The sequence below is a fragment of the Pagrus pagrus genome (assembly GCF_965226575.1).
Source record: "Pagrus pagrus genome assembly, chromosome: 17".
Lineage (NCBI taxonomy): Eukaryota > Metazoa > Chordata > Actinopteri > Spariformes > Sparidae > Pagrus > Pagrus pagrus.
Genome location: NC_140201.1, coordinates 23,293,909 through 23,313,477, shown reverse-complemented (window position 1 = coordinate 23,313,477; position 19,569 = coordinate 23,293,909). Strand labels below are relative to the sequence as shown.

The window sequence follows — 19,569 nt, the reverse complement described above, 5'->3', positions numbered from 1 at the left end:
TATAATATTTTTCTCTATAAATGTAAAATGTCTACGAACCTGCAAATGTCACCAGTTGCTAAACATTACAATATCCGGTAAATCAGAGGCCACTGTAGGTGACTTGACGTAGGTTTATCAAACAGGACATTTGGGAAGTTATCAGCAATATGTGTCCGGGGTGGGGTGGACTCTCTAAGGATTGCTACGTGATTTAAATGCATTCTGATAGGTTATTATCACGGTCAATTCATAATTCCGAGCTAAAACCACAGAGGCGATTACACTTGCGTTTTATTTTTTTATGTCATTACCGGAAGTCCATCCACTCGCTGTAGCCACCTGGTGCGTTTCCTCCACCTTGACGCTCAGGTACACGGATTTGGTCGAAAACTTTACTGAAACTGACCTTTTGTCGCGGAGTTCCTACAGGGGACGTTCAAAATGGATTAAGAACAGACATGTGTGGTGAAAGGTTGAGAAGACATCATTAATTCGGGAGTCGTTTGGTGGACGCACCGTGTACACTGTGAGTAATGTTTAGTGAGAAGTTCCTGAGTCCTCTAATGGAGGAAAGAGCCGCAGTGACAAGTCGCCATGAAAGTGAAAATCATTTTTATAAACGAAAGAGATTAGTGTGTCAAGCAATACCTTTAATTAATGGTGGTGGTTAAATGTGTGGGGGAAAAAAGCAAAATAATGATTTAATTTCACTTGTGTTTTAATTAACTAGCTAACTACATGGAATGAGTACTGTAAACATCGTCCCAACACCTGCCGTCGTGACACGGAACGACGGACTAAATCTTAGAATCTGACCATTTAAAGATTATTTTTGTATTTAATGACATGTAGTCCCAACAAAACATAACCGAAGACACATTCAGATTCAATAAGGCTTGTTCTTCAATTCGGCATTCATGCACCTCCAAAACAGTGCTTGTTTATCCTAATGTAATATTGTTTGTCAATCAAAAAAAAGTCAACAGTTGTAGCTAGCAGCCAGCTGACCGAAACAGTTTTAATGATGGCGTTGTACTCCTCGTTGTTTGCTTAAAGGGGTGCGGAATGAAATTTGATAAACAGATGCGTAAGAAGTTCGCAGGTTAGTTATTGTCCGGGTGTTTTGAACCTTTTCTCGAGACCAAGGAACATTCAATTCCAAGACTTTTAATTGAAATTGGTCTACGTTGATTCTGCGTCACAGCGTAAACCCAACGCTGTGTGTGGTTGTGGATGAATGGAATTATTTATTGCCCCATACATTTGTTCTTTATAATTTTGACCATTATATAAAGTAATAGGCTACATATTAATATTTTTCATGTAACAGGTGTAGTCCATTTCTCGAAATCCCCATGACATCATCCAGTGAACTTGAGATGTTATTGTCTCTGACTGTGTGGTTACACATCCTTAAAAGAACCAGTTGGGTGACTTTACGTGCCACCTGGGGATAGCAGTTTCACATTTGTTGTGAAGACAGATGCCCTCAGGTACCTGCAAGTGATTTTTAGGTTTTGCCGAGAAGATTGGGTTGATAACAAGCATAACGTTTAGTGATGCCATTTCAACACCGTGCACCTTGTTTTCTCTCTGATGTTCATCCAGATCTTGGAGCCAGCACGTCATGTCAGCCGGCAGCACTGGCAGTCTGAGACGCAGCGCGGGGCCTGGCAGCTACAGGCATGGGCCCAGCAGGAGCAGCAGCCAGAGGTCATCATATGAGGAGCGCTGTGTGGACCCAGTGGAAGAGAGGCTCCCGACGCCAGAGCCAAAGACAGTCCACAAAGCTCAACTGAAAGATGCTAATGGGAAGGAGTCTGAGACCATTGGCTTCATTCCTGGCTCAGCTGATCCTTCCTCTGCCACACAAACCTGCAATCCCTGCGCTTCTCCAAGGAACTGCAGGACCTTTATCTGCAGTGTGCTCACCTGCGGCCTGTATAGGGTGTGCCAGCGTTCCATCCTCGCTCCGTGCCTGGCGCCAAACGAGACCTCCACAGACGAACCAGAGAAGGTCAGCCTCCAAGGTGTGAACCCAGGAGACAACAAAGAGGAGGACGCCGTAGACTTGTTTGGGGACGTCCGCATCGCTGGAGTCAAAGTCGACAGTCCAAGGGAGTATCTAGAAGTTGAAAGCAAACAACCATCATATGTGCCTCCGCCCGGTGGTCGAACACAGCCCAGACATCCGTCCCTGCATGAGTCCATGAGGTTTGATGACTGGGAGGATGGCGAGGAGGATGTGGACTCACTGATTGCAAAGAAGCTGCTGGAGCTGTACTCTGAATATCAGATCGAGGAGTTGGCCAGGTGCACCTCCGACTCTGTTTTTCTGAGGAAGAGCAAGGACATCAACCACCTCATCAACTCACTGGCAGAAGAACACAAAATGGATGAGCAGGAGGCCGAGTGTCGGCTGGTGCGTGGCATCATCCGCATCAGCACAAGGAAGAGTACGAAGAAGAGGCCGCCCGTCTCAAGGAGGGAGAGGACGCTGTCAGACAGCGGGAACGAGACGATGCGAGAGAGCGATTCCTTTTCATTCAGCAACAACAGTAAGTTGTAGTTTTGCGCTTCTTAACTCTATTTTGCCCTACAACTGCTTTTCTGCCACCGAGTGACAGTCACTCTCATTTTCTCTGTTTCCTTAAGATGACTACAAATCAAATCCAAACATCCAAATCTCCGAACTGACCTCCTCTGACAAGTGTGCCAGAGACATGTGGAGGAACAATGGAGGTAAGAAATAGGTCTTTATTATATTATTCTATACACAGTGTACTGTAATGTGTACTCTCTTTTTCATTAAGACTGTAGCTTGAACAGTGTGTCACTCACCAGCTTTTCCCAGTAATTTGGTCAGTGACTTTGAATAAAGTACACATTTTGTTTTACATAACGTGGCTCGTATAACAGGGGAAATCCATCCAGCAGTCATCACACACAGCCTGATAACACTGGTTTAACTTCCTGATAAGATCTGTTCCAACTTCTACTTACACTTTTATTTCTGACTAGACAAAGAGTCTTTTTGGTTTTTGAAAATAAAATACTACAGCGGGGAACAGATGGCATGTCTCTCTTGTATAGTTTAGATTTTTTTTTCTACTGTAGAAATTGATTTTTCATCATTTAAACTAATAATTTTAAGATTTCTGTAAACTCTAAATCTCAAACATTTTCTGTCATGCAAAAAAAAAACAATGCAATATCTTTAGGCTACATATGACTATTGCACACAAAATGTTAAAGGATAGATTCACCCAGAAATGGAAATTCAGTCATTATCTCCTCACCCCCACATTGATGGAGAGTCGTATGAAGTTTTGTATACCACAAAACATTTCTGAAGCTTCACAGCAAAACAGTGTTGCAGCATTCTCCTAAACAACCAAAGTAGATGGGGACTTGTTTTAAAGCGTAACAAGAAATGACAACAGAACATAAGATGGCTCCTTACAGCTTGTCCGGTGTAATCCAAGTCTTTAAATGCCCTGAGATCCCAAACTGATTATAAAAGACGTTATTTACACCAATTTTAAAGCCAGAATCTTTACAGTATCTGCTAAGCTAAACATGTTAGCATGCATCCCGTCTGAAGTGGTGGAAAAACTTGATCGCTTGTCGAGGGTGTAAATAATGTCTTTTGAGATCAATTCTGGATTGCAAGGCTTCTAGAGTCTTGGATTACCCTGGACAAGCTTTATGGAGACATTTTATCTTTGTTTGTTTTTAACAAGTCCCCATCTACTTCAGATTTTTAGGAGAGTGCTGCAACAGTGTTTCACTGTATAAGCTCCTGCAATAGATTGTAATTTTTGGAGGGGAACAACAGTTCCTTTAACACAATTACATTAATGTTAAGTTATCATCAGTAATGTGGATATAATGACTAAGTGGGTAAAGGCAAGTAAATGGGGACAAAAATAACAGTCTGGTAAGTTTAGAAAATTACATCACTTTTCTGTCATGCAGCCTTTAAAACCAGGAAAAGACGAGAGTTATGACATTCCACAATATAACGATAAACAATATATAAGAAAATATGTAGTCTCATTTCACAATATAGATATATTATCCAGCTCTGTCCCTGCACATGAATCAAATCAAACTGTCCAAAGGTGTCAGAATTGGACACAAAAGACACAGATGTCTCTTACTGCTTTGATGGGGAAGTTGAAAGCACATGACTCATATTATTATTTTATTATTATATGTCATATTTGACTGATGTGTTGTGTGCTGGGCATCACCTGTTTAGCCTCCCTGTCAAAAACCTGTCATAGTGCACAAATGCACACTTGAGTTTTGATTGCCTGTCAAGCCTCAGAGCACACTTGTATGGCTATTGTTCCCTCAGGAATCAGATTTGCTATAACATATTTTCGCCATTATTCCCCCTGGCCCTGCATGCACCCCCCCAGTTTGACAATCGTTGGCCTAAATGCTGTATCAAAGCCTTTTCCTCTCTACTAGAAAAACATTTCTGGTGGAGAAACTCACAATAATGTACTTAGTTGGCCTTAAAGTATTTAGGTTTTAAGGACTGTATATTAATTCTGAATATACTGGGTTCAGTCTGAATGTCTATGTTTTTAAATGTAGAATGTAAACACCTTTATTCCCCAGAATAAACACAGAGGATATGACCTCTGCCCTTTATGGCAGCAATGGCCTGGTGCAGGTGTTTGATTACTGGTGTTACTTACAGTTTGCCTTTGTGTGGCTATAACTAGTGGTTCAATGAAATATTGCACTAAACAACACATGTAATAATGCATCTTTGAAGGATGCACAAAATAGCAGAATGTATGTCTTATAATTTGAAGAATTTACACATTAGTTAGGATGAGTTATGCAATTAAACTTAAACATTTTTAACCTTTATTTTTCTGAGAACAGCGGCTCAACACAAATTAACGAAGATGCCAGAATAATTATCTGAGGTCTTGTGCTTCTTCCATGTAAACTGTTGTGTGATTGGGTTGACATTTAATGCCTCAAGCATATGGGAAACGACACTAACAGCAGGAGACTTTGTGGGACAGGTGATAAATATTCATACTGTCTGTGGACTGACTTCCAAGCAAATTAACATAGAGGTAAAGATAAAACATACCCAGAGCCTTTTCATAGGGCTGCAGCAGTGACATACAAAGATGTAAATCATTTTTGTCAGTAATAGGAGCTAAAGCCAAGAGGTCCAGTACTGCATGGAGTTCTTTTAATGACTGGATCCTGTAGTGCAAGTCTCAATTGTTTCATCCATCTGCAAGATTTTATCTGAGAAAGTAGATGGAATGATAAGAATATAAGTAAACAATAATGGGCCTCATGCAAGAACATAAAACAGTATTCATCTAAATCTTTTAACTGCACAAACTGGTCATGAATGGTTTGATTCAATGAATGCAACCTGTTCACCTGCTACTGCGATGTGTCATCAGAGCTGTGCTGTACTGTAACAAGAGGATATTCTACAGTAGTCAGTCAGCTGCAAGACAAAATGTTCACAGCAACCTGCATTAAGCTGTGAGTGAGAGAAATGTTTTAACCATTACTAAACTATAAAATATGCCATGCCATGCTAAAATAGTATATACTTAAAAGAATTGTAGAAAAAATATTGTTCAACATCTCTATAATAAATATGATCGTTCTGACAATAAGTCTATTATGGTTGATTTCGGGATCATATTTAAACAATTTAATTCACTAAGATTAACGTATTAACATGTGCCCCTTGCACTTTTCTTGTAAGCAGAGTTTCGGTTTGACTTCACTCAGAGAATGGGAGTAAAGTCCACAAGTCTGCAAGTGTGGTGAAGTCTGGACGTCTGGATTCAGTCTGGCTCAGATCCATGTTTACTTCCTTTCCCCTGCATTTGATCACCTATTTGCTGCATTTGCTGCATGTTCGTGCATAAGAAGAAGCAAAACAATGGTCCACAAAACCAAAGCTCCAAAGTGCTGCTAGTAATTAAAAACTAAAAACTCAAGTAGGGGGGAGTCTGAAAAAACGTCTCCCCTATTTTTTCCTACAGTATTATAAGTTTTTTAATCTTTCTGATGTACTGTTTCCCCTTTTAAAATTGTATATCCTAGGTGTGAGTGCAACATGATTTCTAGTTGCAGGGTACTTTGAATAGCGATGGCAGTGAGCAGAGTTAATACTCTGTCTCCTCTACAGATACGTGCTGAGGAATGACCATGCTCTTTCTGTCTTTTGTTGTTCTTACAGGTCATACTTCTAGTTCTCCAACAGCCTACTCACCCTCTCACACAGGAACCAACTCTTCAGGTGTCCCGCTAATTCGTACCTCTGTGAGAACATGATTCCTGCTCCACACTGGCGATGTATGCTTGAATTGTTTGTCATGCTGTGTCCACAAGGTCACATGTGGGACGTTGAAAGGCGACACTACTTGCACAGGAGTCTGTGGCTGAGCCAAGCTGTTTGTAGAGACGTGGCTTTGCTGTTTCTGAAGCTGAGCCGTGAAAATGTGAAAATTCACATTGTCTGAAGGACGTCAGTGAACTCAGGGCTCTGTGTGTAGATATTTATGGTTGATAAATATTATGTGTATATTTGAAGGATTGCTATATTGCAAGCAGATATCACGCAGCTCTCGATGACTCTTAGATATTGTATCACAGTTAACCGTCCCCTCGTCCTTGAAGGAGAACTGAGTTATGTTCATGAAACCTGACCTGGTCAGATTATTCTGCTGTAATTCAAAAAATATTTGGATTCAGTTCTGTAAAAATAAAATACAGAGGTTTTTTGGCACATTTCATCATCATAGATTAGATTTTTAAGAAGTTTATTTGTATTTAGTGCTTTTAATTTAGTGGTTTTGAACATGAGTGATTATAGATTAATGATCAGAAATTAACTTCTGATAGTTTGACATATTTACTGTAAGAGAACCTAAAAGTGGCAGTAGTTTAAAAGAATGAAGTAATGATAACTGGCAGAAGGAAAAAGCCAGTTTTATGTGATGGTTCAAAATCCTGTTATAATAACATTGGGTGGAATCTTGTGTGTGCCTGGCTGTACATACATTTTGAGAAAAACATGTATTTGCTCTCTTGCGGAGGGTTACAGGTTACAGCCAGTTAGCGTAGCTTATCATATACACTGGAAATGGCCAACCTGGTTCAGTCCGAAGGCAACAAAATCTGCCAAGGAATATCTCTCTTGCTCATTAATTAACATGTTATATTTTATTAGTGTATTCTGTACAATAACCAAAGTGTATAAACGATAAAATGGTTTTACGGCCAGTTATGCATCTAACTATTTCTTGACAACAATCAGTTGTTTTTACGGTTCTGTTTCTGTACTTAAAAATGAGTTAAAACATGTTGATGAGTGAGCTGTACAGGTGCAGAGCCAGGCTAGCTGTTTCACATTGTTTCCACTGAGAAAAAACAAGTTGAAAGCTACAGAGCTGCACAAGCTACATCTTGTGAGTGAACCTTGAGTTTTTTTGTTTGTTTTTCTTGATGTCAAAATTCAGGGGATTTTTCTGTTGTGACTTCTATGATTTTCATACAATGTAGATAGAGTGTGATTGTTTTTCCAGATCTGATTATTATTAGAGCTACACAGTAACATGAAGCTCATATGAAACAGATAGCTCATAAGTTTTAGGTTGACCAGGTGTGTGATGCATTCTGGGTACTGTTTGTGGCCGTCCTGTCTGTAATTGAAAGATGCTTCGAAAGCTGGTGTGAACTGCAGCTAGACTTTAGGTTGTATCCTGTACTATGACTATAATTTATTAGTGACATTAATTCAAGCTGACTCATGAAGTGAATGTCTGGTCTGGTTTCTTACCTTAATGTGTTCGCTGTGTTTGCTTCTGGGTGCTGATGGGAATTTGACCAGGTGACTCAGTGGAATTTATTCAGCCCTGTGTTTTTCTTATCAGCATTAGATTATGGTTACTGTTGGTCAAGGACCCTATTGTAATGCCTTCAGTTAATACACATATTGTGGTATAATTGTCCAGATTGCAGTCTCTCTTACTCTCCCAGGATCTATGTTTGTGTGTCAAGAATGTGGCTGCAACACCAGGGTGGTTATAATGAAGTGGTGTGAAACTGGTTGCTCTGGTTTTGTGCAAGAAGCAGATAAGCACCAGACTATTTAGGAAGTGATGAATGTATCTGTGTCATATAAATTGTTAGCTGTACCTATCCTACTGTACACTTCTTATTCCAATAAACGTGTTGAATTGTCTGCTGAAGCAATTTCTTTCCATTTGCTCATTAGATTTTCTTCTCAGATTTCAAAGAGTAATGCTTGGGCCTTTCACCAGGGTACTGTGCTTTATATTGTCAGCAAAAGTGTGTGTAGGCCATCTTTTAACTGCTTACTCATTGTAAAAACAATAAAGTAAATGAAGTGAAACGAAACGAAACACGGCAACTGTTTGCCTGTTGTTTGCCACATGTGACCACATGAGGGAGTCAAAGTATGCATTTTCTTTTAAGGATCAGGTCATAACTTCATGAAGCTGAGGAAGGTATTAAAAGCTTTATTTCGTGCGCTTTTCAACTGTATGTTCACTGTATAAAAAATCCATATTACAACATTCAAACATTCAAGTCTTACTAACTGCGATCTTATTGCACAAACAACATCTCCGTTAATAAATGTAACATATTTGTGTTGCCAATAACTGGCTTGAAGAAGAGCTCCGTGACCAGGCTGTGGCTGACGGTCTGGACGGCAGAGGCGGCTTGAAGGACATTGCTGAAGCGAAGGGTGTCCTCTGGGTGCAGGAGGTGGATGACTTCGTGGAGAGCTCTCTGAGCTTCCTGTTGGAGACCTTCAATGGACAGCAAGGCACTCAGTCCTTGAACAGCTGGAACAGATAAAGAGAAGTTTCTGTTTAAGCTCATATGACATTATCCAACAAAATAATTAGAATGATGATGAAACAGTTAATGAAAATGCGTCCTACCTGGGTTAAACAACAAAGCACCCTTCAGGTAAGCGTATTCCTTCGGACTGAGATCCAGATTCCACAGATAATGCAAGCAAGTTCTGAGTTTGTGCACTCCAGCAAAAGTTGGTCTTTCAGCTTCCTTCTCAGTGAGTCCTGGTCCTGGTCCCAGCAAAATCTGTCTCAGGATACTTGAATTTGGTGCATCAGTCACTTCAAACACTATCTTTTCTTGGGCAAGCCCCAGAACAAATAAAGGAACCCAGCAGTGTCTTAACAATGATGACTGATCTCCTGATGGAAGCTGACTGAAGGAGGGTAAACTTCTCACAAAGTGGATGGTTTTGACCAGCACGCTGGAGGCAACCTGGCAGGTGGCCTTTGGGTCCTTCAGGCAAACCGTCCTCCTCTGCTCACAGCGGCAGTTGTGCGCTGTGGTGTTGTGGTTCAGTTTGGTGTTGAGGTAGCCACTCTCCCTCCCGCTCAAGATGTTATAAAGAATAGTGTGAGGATGCTGATCCCGGTAACCAGAGCAAGTGTTGGGTGTGATCTCATCCAGAGGAAACATTATGAAGGAAGAGATGTCTGTAGAATGCCTTCAAAGGAAAAATAGCAGGCCTGTAAGCTCCAGAAGGCATGAACAGTGTCGCTCCACAAGCTCCAGCCCTATTTATCCAGGATGTGACCTGCCCACCACAAGCTCAGCCTTGACCCTCCTTTTTTAAACCATTGCATCGGAGGGAGAAAAAAAAAAAACAGTGACCATGGACTTCCCATGTCGAGGGATCTAGGTTCCATCCACGTGGCGGCGATAAGGCTAGTTAAACTCAGCAGCAGCACAGGAAAGTGAAACACAGAAGCCGGTGGGGTGAATGACATTTATCATGTTTACCTCAGTCATTAACTCCGTCTGTACCAGTCTACCAAGGACTGACGGGGTCAGCGCACAGGCTGCCAGCTGACCTGTGCCCCACTTACACCTTGGACCTGCATGAAAGGACCCAATGATTTTTTTATAGCTTTGAGGATTACAACTGTGCTGCCGGTTTATTTATTTCTATGTTGTTTAATCCGCTGACTCTATCAGGTTTATCTGACTGTAATAACTACTGATTTTCTGTTATGAGCATCTTGTACATATCAATAGAGGTAACAAACTTGTGGAAATCCTCAAAAATTAGCAAGCTTAAATGAGGTGGAGTCAGTTCATTTTTTGGCAGCTCACAGATATGTGATCTGGGTCACAGACAGAGAGTGAACTATCATCCAGTAGCACCTGGATATCACACTCTGAAGACATAATACTCGGTAGCTGACTTAAATTATGACATAACCTCTAAAGTGCTATAAAGTGTTCATCTGCTTTTGTTGATTGCATCATTAATTGTAATTGATGAAACAAAATATATTTGTGAGAAATCTGATCTCGTTTTTATCAATTGATTTGTGGATTATGTTTCTGATTAATTGTGGATTTGTTAAGCCTATAAAAATGCCAAAAGACAAATCATAAATGCTTATTAGAAAGCCAGCGGTGACATCTTCAAATGACTTTGACTTAAAATGATATAAAAAAAAGTGTGATGTGTTGTAATTATTTTGCAGGGTTATTTTCTGTCAATGAACTAAAAAGTACCTGATTAGCTCAGAAATAGAAGAGTGTTGACATTGACTTCACAAAACATTGGGGCCAACAGCAAAATTAATGAATTGCATCCAAATTACACTTTTGGATGCTTAATCTATCCTTAAACAGTTTAAAGTATAGCCTATATGAATAATAAATTATATGGTAGAGCACAGTTGCTGCTTTTCTCTCAGTTGGTTTCATCCTTATGGTTGAAACCTGTACATTTCCTGGTATGGTTAGAGAAACTGTCTGTTGTTAAAATTTAAAAAAAAAAAAAAAAAAAAAGGATAGATAAAATAAAAGCCTAATGGTTGACCCTAAATCTAATAACGCACATTGAATAAATTCAGTTGTAATTTCAGAATTTTATTCCACTAGCCTAGCCACCTTACACCTAGCTAGCAATTGGTTAATCTGACACTGGGAACAATATATTTTGTTCATTTAAATCTGTTAATTAAAAATGCCAACAAATGTTTTATGTACATAATTTTAAATATCTACTTTAAAAAAATAAATTAAAAAAAGATAATGTAGTCGTTTAAAATTATATTTGCAAGAAAATCATATATTTTTTTGGTGGCTTCTCTGGAAACTTCGATTTCTTCCCGGGCGCCTCACTTCCTCCCTTAACCAATTCTCTCCCTTCATTGGATGTTTCCACTGTCATTCAAAATCTATTCTTCCGATTGGTGCAAATCAAGGGTAGGCGGGGTTTGTTTCCAGGAAGTGAGTAGCGTGACCAAGGGCCTCACATTGTCGCTAACACAACTTTTTGCTTGTCATCTCTCAGCTCACATTGTATCCAACCTTTTCGTAATTCACCAATATGGGTGATGATGAAGAAAAGTATGACTCTATGTTGCTTGTTATGGCGCAACAACACGAAGGAGGGGTACAAGAGGTAAGTCAGTGTGCTGCTGACATGCTAAGCAAGCGTGCTAATATAGGAGCTAATGTAGTTAGCATGTAGGCTAGTAGGCACACCTCGTCTGTAGGCATTCACGTGCAGAAAACGTTTGAACGTCAAGAATTTTACAGATTTTAACTCATGTCGTTATCATTATCAACAAGCTGTCTCGGTGGACAGACCATAATGCTATGTTTCTATCAGCTGTGTGTTCAGTTGAATTCGGCATACATGTGACCAACAATGCAGAAGGAAATGTCAGTAAAATCTCATTTTAGCTCCTGTAAAACGTATTAGTTAAGGGTCCTCTTTCCTGGAAGTTTGGTTTTATAAAGATTCGTCGTACAAGCAAACATTTGTATGTTGCACTGAGATGCTGGGTCCTGTCTGGGTGGTGTCAGGTGACTTCTAGAAGAAGCAGACTTCCTTTCGCACGTCTTTGCTTATGATAAAGGAACTAAAGGTTGAGACAGGTGGTCAGTTGAAGGATGAAGATCATATTGTTAAGTAGTTTTTCTGCATTTGATGCAAATATTTGCAGTTTGATCAGTGAATAATAACAGTTTTTTATGGAGGATGGTTAAAAGAAATGAGAATTTTATGTGAGTGATGTATAAACTAACCATGAATATGATCAATCTATATGTACTATCAAGCTGATGCTGTGTAAGAGGTGTCAGATTGAACACTATTTACTGTTTCTAGTGATGCTGAAGTAAAAATTAAAGCTGTGATATATTGGATGAAATTTGTGACCCCTTATTTTTCTCTCAACAGTTGGTAAACACATTTTTCAGTTTTCTACGACGCAAAACTGATTTCTTCACCGGTGGAGAATCAGGTGCCCCAGAGAAGGTGAGCAGTGTTCCTGTATCTGTAGCTTCTGGGACATTTGAGACTGCATACTGTACGATGTAGTAACAGAGGCACCCCCCCCCCCCCCCCCCCCCATTTCTCGCCATCTCTCGTTTCAGCTTATCAAAGATGCTTTTGCCCACCACAACAAAATAGCAATGAAGGCCAACAAAGACAAACAGATGAAACAGGAGAAGGAAAAGAAGGAGAAAGCCGAAAGAGCTGCCAAGCTAGCAGAGGAGGAGAGGAAAAAGAAACCTGACGACGGTCCCAGAATTCAGGAACTGACTGATGAAGAAGCAGAGAAACTTCAGTCCGAACTCGACAAGGTGAAATCTGGCAGCTGTGATGCTCTGTCACACATGAACCACTAAACCACTGCCAAATATCACTTAGTTAATATTTTGTTCTATACTTTAGAAAAAGAATGAAGAACAGAAAATCGACGCAAAAATCGACGAAAAGTCCTCTGACAAAGCAGATAAAGAGAAGGGGGTGAGTTAACAGTTGGACCGTTTTAGAGTGTTGATTAGCAGTAAAATCTGGTTCTGCTGATGTACTCATCTTAATTTTTCTTTTCCCCAGTCGGACTCAGAAGGAGAGCAGGATGAGAAGGACAAAGATAAAATTAAGCCTAATGCAGGAAATGGAGCTGACCTGCCAAACTACAAGTGGACACAGACGCTGTCTGAAGTTGATGTGAGTGCTGTTTGACTTCAGGATAATGCTGTGACTCGACATTTCTGTGGAAGAGTCACCAATTTGTGTTTACTTAGCCTCTCAGAGGACGTGTTTTTAGATCACCTTCCTGCTCAGACAGCCAGATTTTTGCCAAAAACTCTCAACAGTGACATCACGAGACAGATCATTGCCTCGTTTTCCTGGGCCTCTCTTGCTCAGCAATGTCCATTTTTAACATTACACACCTTTCATATTTATATTCAGAGATGGCAGTGTTCACTTGAACGCCATCTGTTTCATTTGCTAACACCGTTTACTCAGATCAGATTGCACAGTGAAATCAACATTTTATGTTAATGCTGCAGCTTTTTCTGTCTACATACAGTTAGCATCCTGGACATGTTGCTTACAGGATGAATATTTGTGGAGCATTTGTAAAAGCACCTCACTCTTAAACCTACATTTTGGGGGGCAGCAGAATTAAGTTGTGAAGATAATATTGTGTGTATAATATATAGTAGTGTTCAAGTACAGCTTTTTGACGGAGACACAGGCAACGAGAGGCAATCAGACAGTCGGCTTTTGTCACTGCTGGTTCTTTGGTGTTGAGGTGTGTCGGGGTCCTGTGATAGTCGTGAGAGTGAATCAAAACAGAAAAGTTGCAGCCAGTCAGTTAAACAATGAACTGAAACTCACGATAAAGCTCTGTAAGCCGCAGTGAGCTGCAGAGTCAGGTGATAAATCTTTGCAGGGCCATCACTTTGAGAAACCCCTTTTTTATATTGTCACATTGTCATTTCGTACACTGTTATTTTAAAGATTTCCATTATAGATGCTTTACGGCCAACACACACCAGCAGTATATATGACATGTGTCAGAGCACTATCACCCATTGTTTTCTATGTCAGCCTACACTCTGGTGGTGTCTTGACACACATCATTGCTGGTTGATATATGTCATCTCCAGGGAATAGTGTCGACACGCTTCTTCCCTCAAGAAAAGCAGCTCCTGTCTATGTAATGTCCAATCTGTGCTAGTGTGTACAGACAGTCAGGGGAAACAAGTGTCTGTTGCTGTCAAATGAAGTTCCTGGTACGCTCCATTCGCTAAACTAGGCATACTCAGTGCATTTTTATTGGCTGTTTTTTTTTTAACAGGCCAAATTTATTTCATTCTGTCTTAAAACTGTTACTTCTTAATACACAAATCACACTCATTTCTGCAATGCATAAATAATTTTCTTATCATTGCGCAAGTGTAACTGTCACCTCTCCACATATGGGCATCTTGTCACTGAGCATGTTTTTACATCAATGAACCAATCAGCACATTTTACACCTAAATTAGTTCACACCCAAAAGCAGAATCATGGGTATGATTGCATCTTCTATCAGCAGAGATCCAGTGTATTGATCGTAACAATGCTGGCAGTCAGTAACACCAGGTGATTCCACCCTCAGTGTTTTGTAGTTTTGATAGCTGCGGATAAAACAGAATCTAATACGCATCATCAATTTTACCATCCTCCTACAGCTGGTGGTGCCTTTTGATGTCAAGTTCCGCATTAAGGGGAGAGACGTAGTCGTGGACATCCAGCGACGCTCCATCAAAGTGGGCCTGAAGGGACACCCTCCTGTTATTGAAGGGCAGCTTTACAACGAGGTAAAGGTGGAGGAAAGCTCCTGGCTCCTCGACGATGGAAAGGTTGTTACAGTCCACTTTGAAAAGGTAAGAACAGAGTTGATGCGGGTCGCTGAAGACACGTTATAACCATTGTTCTGTGTATCTTTAGCAGCAACCGAGTGAATGAAGAACCTGAGCCTAATTACATTCTTTAATTTCAGATAAATAAAATGGAGTGGTGGAGCAGGATTGTTACTGCAGATCCAGAAATTAACACCAAGAAAGTGTGTCCAGAGAACTCAAAGGTAAACCATGTCAAGTTTAAGCCTTTAGGTGTATTCTGCCTCCGTATACACGTGTAGTAAAAGCCGACTGCCTCATCCTGACTGTGTGTGTTTCCTGCCGAACAGCTGTCAGACCTGGACGGGGAGACGCGTGGGATGGTAGAGAAGATGATGTATGACCAAAGGCAGAAATCAATGGGCCTGCCTACATCTGAAGAGCAGAAGAAGCAAGACATTCTTAAAAAGTAAGTGTGATAATACGCCCGCTCAGTTTTTCTTTAAAGATCTTTTTATCCCCCGTCAGCTGACATCTATGGGGTTTTATAGGCTAACTCTCCAAAGCAGACAGTATATCCATAGTCAGTTTAACAGAAGCTTTATGGCGTATAAAGAGTTTATTAGAAGAGTGAATTTGAAAGCTGCCTAGTTTTGTCTTCATTGTTACATATTTCCGCTCAAGGCCAGGCTCACCTGCCGTAACTGTAGCAATAAAAGATAGTGCGTACAAGCTTCTGCCAGGCACAGACGTGACCCGCTTCAAGGAGACACATCACAAACAAGCTGTAATCTGTCACTCCACATCACCCATGATACTGTCTCAGAGCACCACAGTTCTTCCAGATGATCCACTTGGGTTTTGGTGCACTTTGAAGGTGTTACTGTGGTTTTGCGTGTGTTGGCCCATTAACTACAACCTCCCAAACATTTTTTTTAGTTCTTCTTAAAATTTATAGATTGATTTCCTGCTCTCTACACAGCCATTGTTTCTAATTCATTTTGGTGTCTGCACGGGGATTTTCAGTGATAATACCAAGATATGTAATCCATCACAGATAACAACTAGATATGTTAATCTTTTGTCGGTGTTTTCTCATAAGGTTATAAAGCTTCACAACATTATGTCACTCAAATGAGCCATTGAAAAACACTCCCACACAACCCTGTGGCTAATCACCACAATGCCTTATTCTGTCTGATAAAGGCACCCAGACACCCAGGTGACTCTGAAATATCAAATATCAGCACGTCGATTAATCAAAAGAAAATTAATTCTCTATTTTGCTAATTGATTAATCTTTTCAGTAATTTTTCAAGCAAACATGTCAAACCTTTGCTGTTTCCAGCTTCTTAAGTGTGATAATCTAGATCTAGATAAAGAGTCTTTGGGTTTTATGATGGTGATTGGGCAAAAGAAGAAATCTGAAAATGTTTTTGTTTTGTTTTTTTATGTGGCATTTTATAGACAAAAGGAATAATCGATAATGAAATAAAATGGTGCTTTCACCCCATGAACATACGTGATGATTGTTGTGACTGCGACAATCTGACTGTGATGTCAGTCATTTTATGAACAGTAACCCCTGCTGATCCAGCGGTCCATCCACGAGGCATCATGTTAAATATTCCTCAGAGCTGCTGATAAGACCCTGATGTGAGCTAGCGTCAGAGCTGTGAGTCGGCTGTGAAGGACCCTCTCTTATCACTGTTGGTAGTAAATGACCTTCTTCCTCCTCAGCTGCTCTCAGGAGACACGCCTGCTGTCATGTCGACATCCACTTCCTCTTAAAGCTTGTAAAGCTGCCTTTAAGATTCTTGTATAGTTTTATACGGGTTAAACAGTACTACTGTGGTGACTGTAGAGGTAATATAGGTCCTCTCAGAGGTTTTTTTTATTGACACAAAGTTCACATTGTGTCCGACCAATCAAATGTGTTGTCTGATGGTGTCATCTCACGGGGATCATGCATCTTTTCCCTATTGTAAGTTTGTAAACAGCTCATTCACTGGCCAGATGGAGGTGCTATAGCTTAAGGTAAACGGTTGGTGGTGTACTACTGTATACCAGCAAGAGAAAAGTTTGACCATGCACAAATAGAAATGTGGAGAAATGGATAAACTAGAACCCATCCATTATTTAAGAATAAAAGAAAGGTATATCTAAAGTCAAGGAGTAGAGATAGTTTCCCGTGCAAAGTCAAAATGTCCTGAGTTAATAATGAATTGATTGTGATTTCTTGCTTTGGAAACAACACGTTGTCTCATTTGTGACTCTGAGATCTTCTCTCTCTGCAGGTTCATGGCTCAGCACCCAGAGATGGATTTCTCTAAAGCCAAATTCAGCTGAGACTTCCTGTCGTCGGCTTCACCTGTAGAATCTACATTATGATTCATGTCCATCATATCAGAGCCAGAGCCAGCGTCAGGCACCAAACGACCCCCCTCATCTGTTCTCTCTCAAGGTTTTGTTGACTAACTTGTTGACTGACTTTGTTTGTCTTAAGTTCATACTTTGCTTTGTTTGTTTTTTTTTGTCATGATAAGAAGATTGATGACTGTAATACCCCCACTGTGCATGTCGTCTCAATATTTAAAGATGTCTGAATTTTTTAAATAAAGGAATTTAAAATCAAAGTGAAGTCATGCATGAGTGGTTAGTGTAACTGTACCCTCAAATTGAATGAGAAATGATCGTTTTTCCTGCTCACTTTCTATTTTTACAGCCTATGAATGTAAAAGTTTATAACCTTGAAAAGTTCAAGGCCCAGAGTAGTTATTTTAACAGCCCTCAGAGTCATTGAACTCCCCCGCGCAGTATATTCTGTTTGGATCACATCCAAAGGCTACTGGCCGACAATGAGAACAGGTTTTCCTGGAGCTGTCACCATGCAGGTTAATGACATCATAAAGGAAGTGCTGATATTTTCAAAATAATTGCTATATTTCTTGTGTACCCATGAAATTCTTAGACAAGGCACAATGAACCACTAGGGAGCAGTGTTTTCCTTCAAGTGTAAAGAAGCTTTTGAGAGGTTGAGTTCTAAGCTGTAGTTAATGTACAATGGTTACAAACACTAATATAAATGAAAATGAAAACCTGTAGAAGAAGCTTTCATGAGGAAATTGAAAAAAAAGACCATTTCATAACTTTATACAGAATTAAATCTAAAAATGCTCAAGAGAGAACTAAAGTTGAGACAAAGACACATGAAGTTCTACTAAGAGCAAAGTGTTGGCGTGATCTCTGAGAGCAGCTCTTCAGTAATCATGAATAATCATGTGTACTGGATGGTCAGGCTAATCAGACTCATGGATTTATCTGCTCCAAGGTCCACTCTTAAAAACATACATTTTGTTAGTGACGTTCTGCCGATTTTGCTTTTTGAAACTCTTATATTTGTGTGAAATCATTCATATTTCCAGTAGCAAACAGGTTCAAATAATAATAATGATTTAATATACGAATGAAATTGTGGACATGTGGCTAAAATTTGGTGTAAAATCGTGTCAAATGTGTGTATGAGCCAACAGCTTAGAAGAAAGCAGCAGCCAAAAGGAGCCTATTGTGAGTTAAACATGTGGCCTCAGGTGATGACCATTAAATTGTTGTACAGACACTGAAATGTGAAGCAGCACCAGCAGGGAAAATAATGACGGTGATATCAGTGAGATGGAATTAATAACAGCAGTAACGCTGGATTGCATGTATGCATTGTATCTTTTTGATTCAATTGAATAAAAATAAGCTGTTTGAATCCAGCGTGTGAATGGCGGACTCCACCAATATATAGAGAGATTACTGAATGTAAATACATTAAATGGCTATTGCTAAAAAATGCTCACCATCAGTAACTTCACAACAGGGTTTATTTCATGAACATTAAAGGATTGTAACTTTAATTTTCAAACGTTTAAAATTAAAAGAAATTTGCTAAAAAAGTTTTTGTTTTGAAAAGACGACTCTTTGATTAAGTTACCCACAATGCAACTCAGCTGCCAACAGTTCAGTACCCAGGGTTTTGGGTGTGTTGTGCTGGTAGCCTGGAGCCTCAAGCAGAGGTGAGGAGCGGGCTACACACAGCAAGTGTGGTTAGGTCACTTTCTTTTTAAAAAAAATGGTGACAGAAAGTAACAGGTGACATCACCAAAGGCAACTTATCATACTTCACTTAAATGTAACGCCTGTAAACAGTCGTAAACATTTGTAGATTCCAGCTTTAAGTTTGTGAGTGAAATTCACCCAAGCCGCTATTAACTTTAATCAAAGCTGACCGGCTGTCACATCACTCAGACATATTTATATACAGTTATTTACTCTTTCCAAGCGGTGCTGTTATGTTACTGACTTGTGTGAATGCAGTAACCGACACGTCGTCTGAACCCTGAGAATAATCAGCACGCTGCTACCAATGAGTGAAAGACACGCTTTCTCACTCAGACCACACTGGATATCATGCACCTCTGCTAAATGTTACTTCAGTGAGGACCAGTTTGCTTACAAGTCTTTGCTGCTTGTGTGACCGTCCACAGCTAACTGGACTGGCCTGTCAGGATGGTGAGAGGCTGTCACCATCACTGTGGCGACCGGAGGAAACATACATTAGCTTATGCTGCCTAGCAAGTCCTCCTAATGTGTGAAATTGCTCATGGAGTTCAAAAACACTAAGGACATCTGTCTGATTGGGACAATAGTGTTTTAAAGGACTGACCTGCTACAGAGTGAGAGCCACCATGTTTGATGTATACACCGTGAGGTATACAAGCACAGAGGAAAGGTTACAGGACAGTTCTTTGTAGAATTGTGTGTAGATGTAATTTTCTATGTTTTGTTTTTGTTTTTTTACCTTATTGCTTTACTCATCTT

At 40.1% G+C, this 19,569-nt stretch overlaps 3 protein-coding genes across 3 annotated transcripts; 2 read left to right on the top strand and 1 right to left on the bottom strand.

Annotated features, from left to right (window-relative positions):
* The first annotated feature begins 178 nt into the window (after positions 1 to 178).
* kdf1b (keratinocyte differentiation factor 1b) lies at positions 179 to 8,233 on the top strand. The gene is made up of 4 exons (XM_084378808.1): positions 179 to 508; positions 1,591 to 2,540; positions 2,638 to 2,724; positions 6,227 to 8,233. The coding sequence occupies exons 2-4, from the start codon at positions 1,610 to 1,612 to the stop codon at positions 6,319 to 6,321; spliced, it is 1,113 nt and encodes a 370-aa protein (XP_084234934.1). The 5' UTR covers positions 179 to 508; positions 1,591 to 1,609; the 3' UTR covers positions 6,322 to 8,233.
* A 386-nt stretch (positions 8,234 to 8,619) lies between these two features.
* nr0b2b (nuclear receptor subfamily 0, group B, member 2b) lies at positions 8,620 to 9,510 on the bottom strand (the record flags this gene model as incomplete). The annotated part of the gene is made up of 2 exons (XM_084378661.1): positions 8,620 to 8,861; positions 8,961 to 9,510. The coding sequence occupies 2 exons, from the start codon at positions 9,508 to 9,510 to the stop codon at positions 8,620 to 8,622; spliced, it is 792 nt and encodes a 263-aa protein (XP_084234787.1).
* Positions 9,511 to 11,288: 1,778 nt separating this feature from the next.
* Positions 11,289 to 17,339, top strand: nudc (nudC nuclear distribution protein). Its single transcript, XM_084380162.1, has 9 exons — positions 11,289 to 11,476; positions 12,260 to 12,337; positions 12,457 to 12,666; positions 12,758 to 12,832; positions 12,923 to 13,036; positions 14,554 to 14,748; positions 14,865 to 14,948; positions 15,054 to 15,172; positions 17,001 to 17,339. Exons 1-9 carry the CDS (start codon positions 11,402 to 11,404, stop codon positions 17,050 to 17,052), a joined length of 1,002 nt encoding a protein of 333 aa, XP_084236288.1. The 5' UTR covers positions 11,289 to 11,401; the 3' UTR covers positions 17,053 to 17,339.
* The last annotated feature ends 2,230 nt before the right edge of the window (positions 17,340 to 19,569 follow it).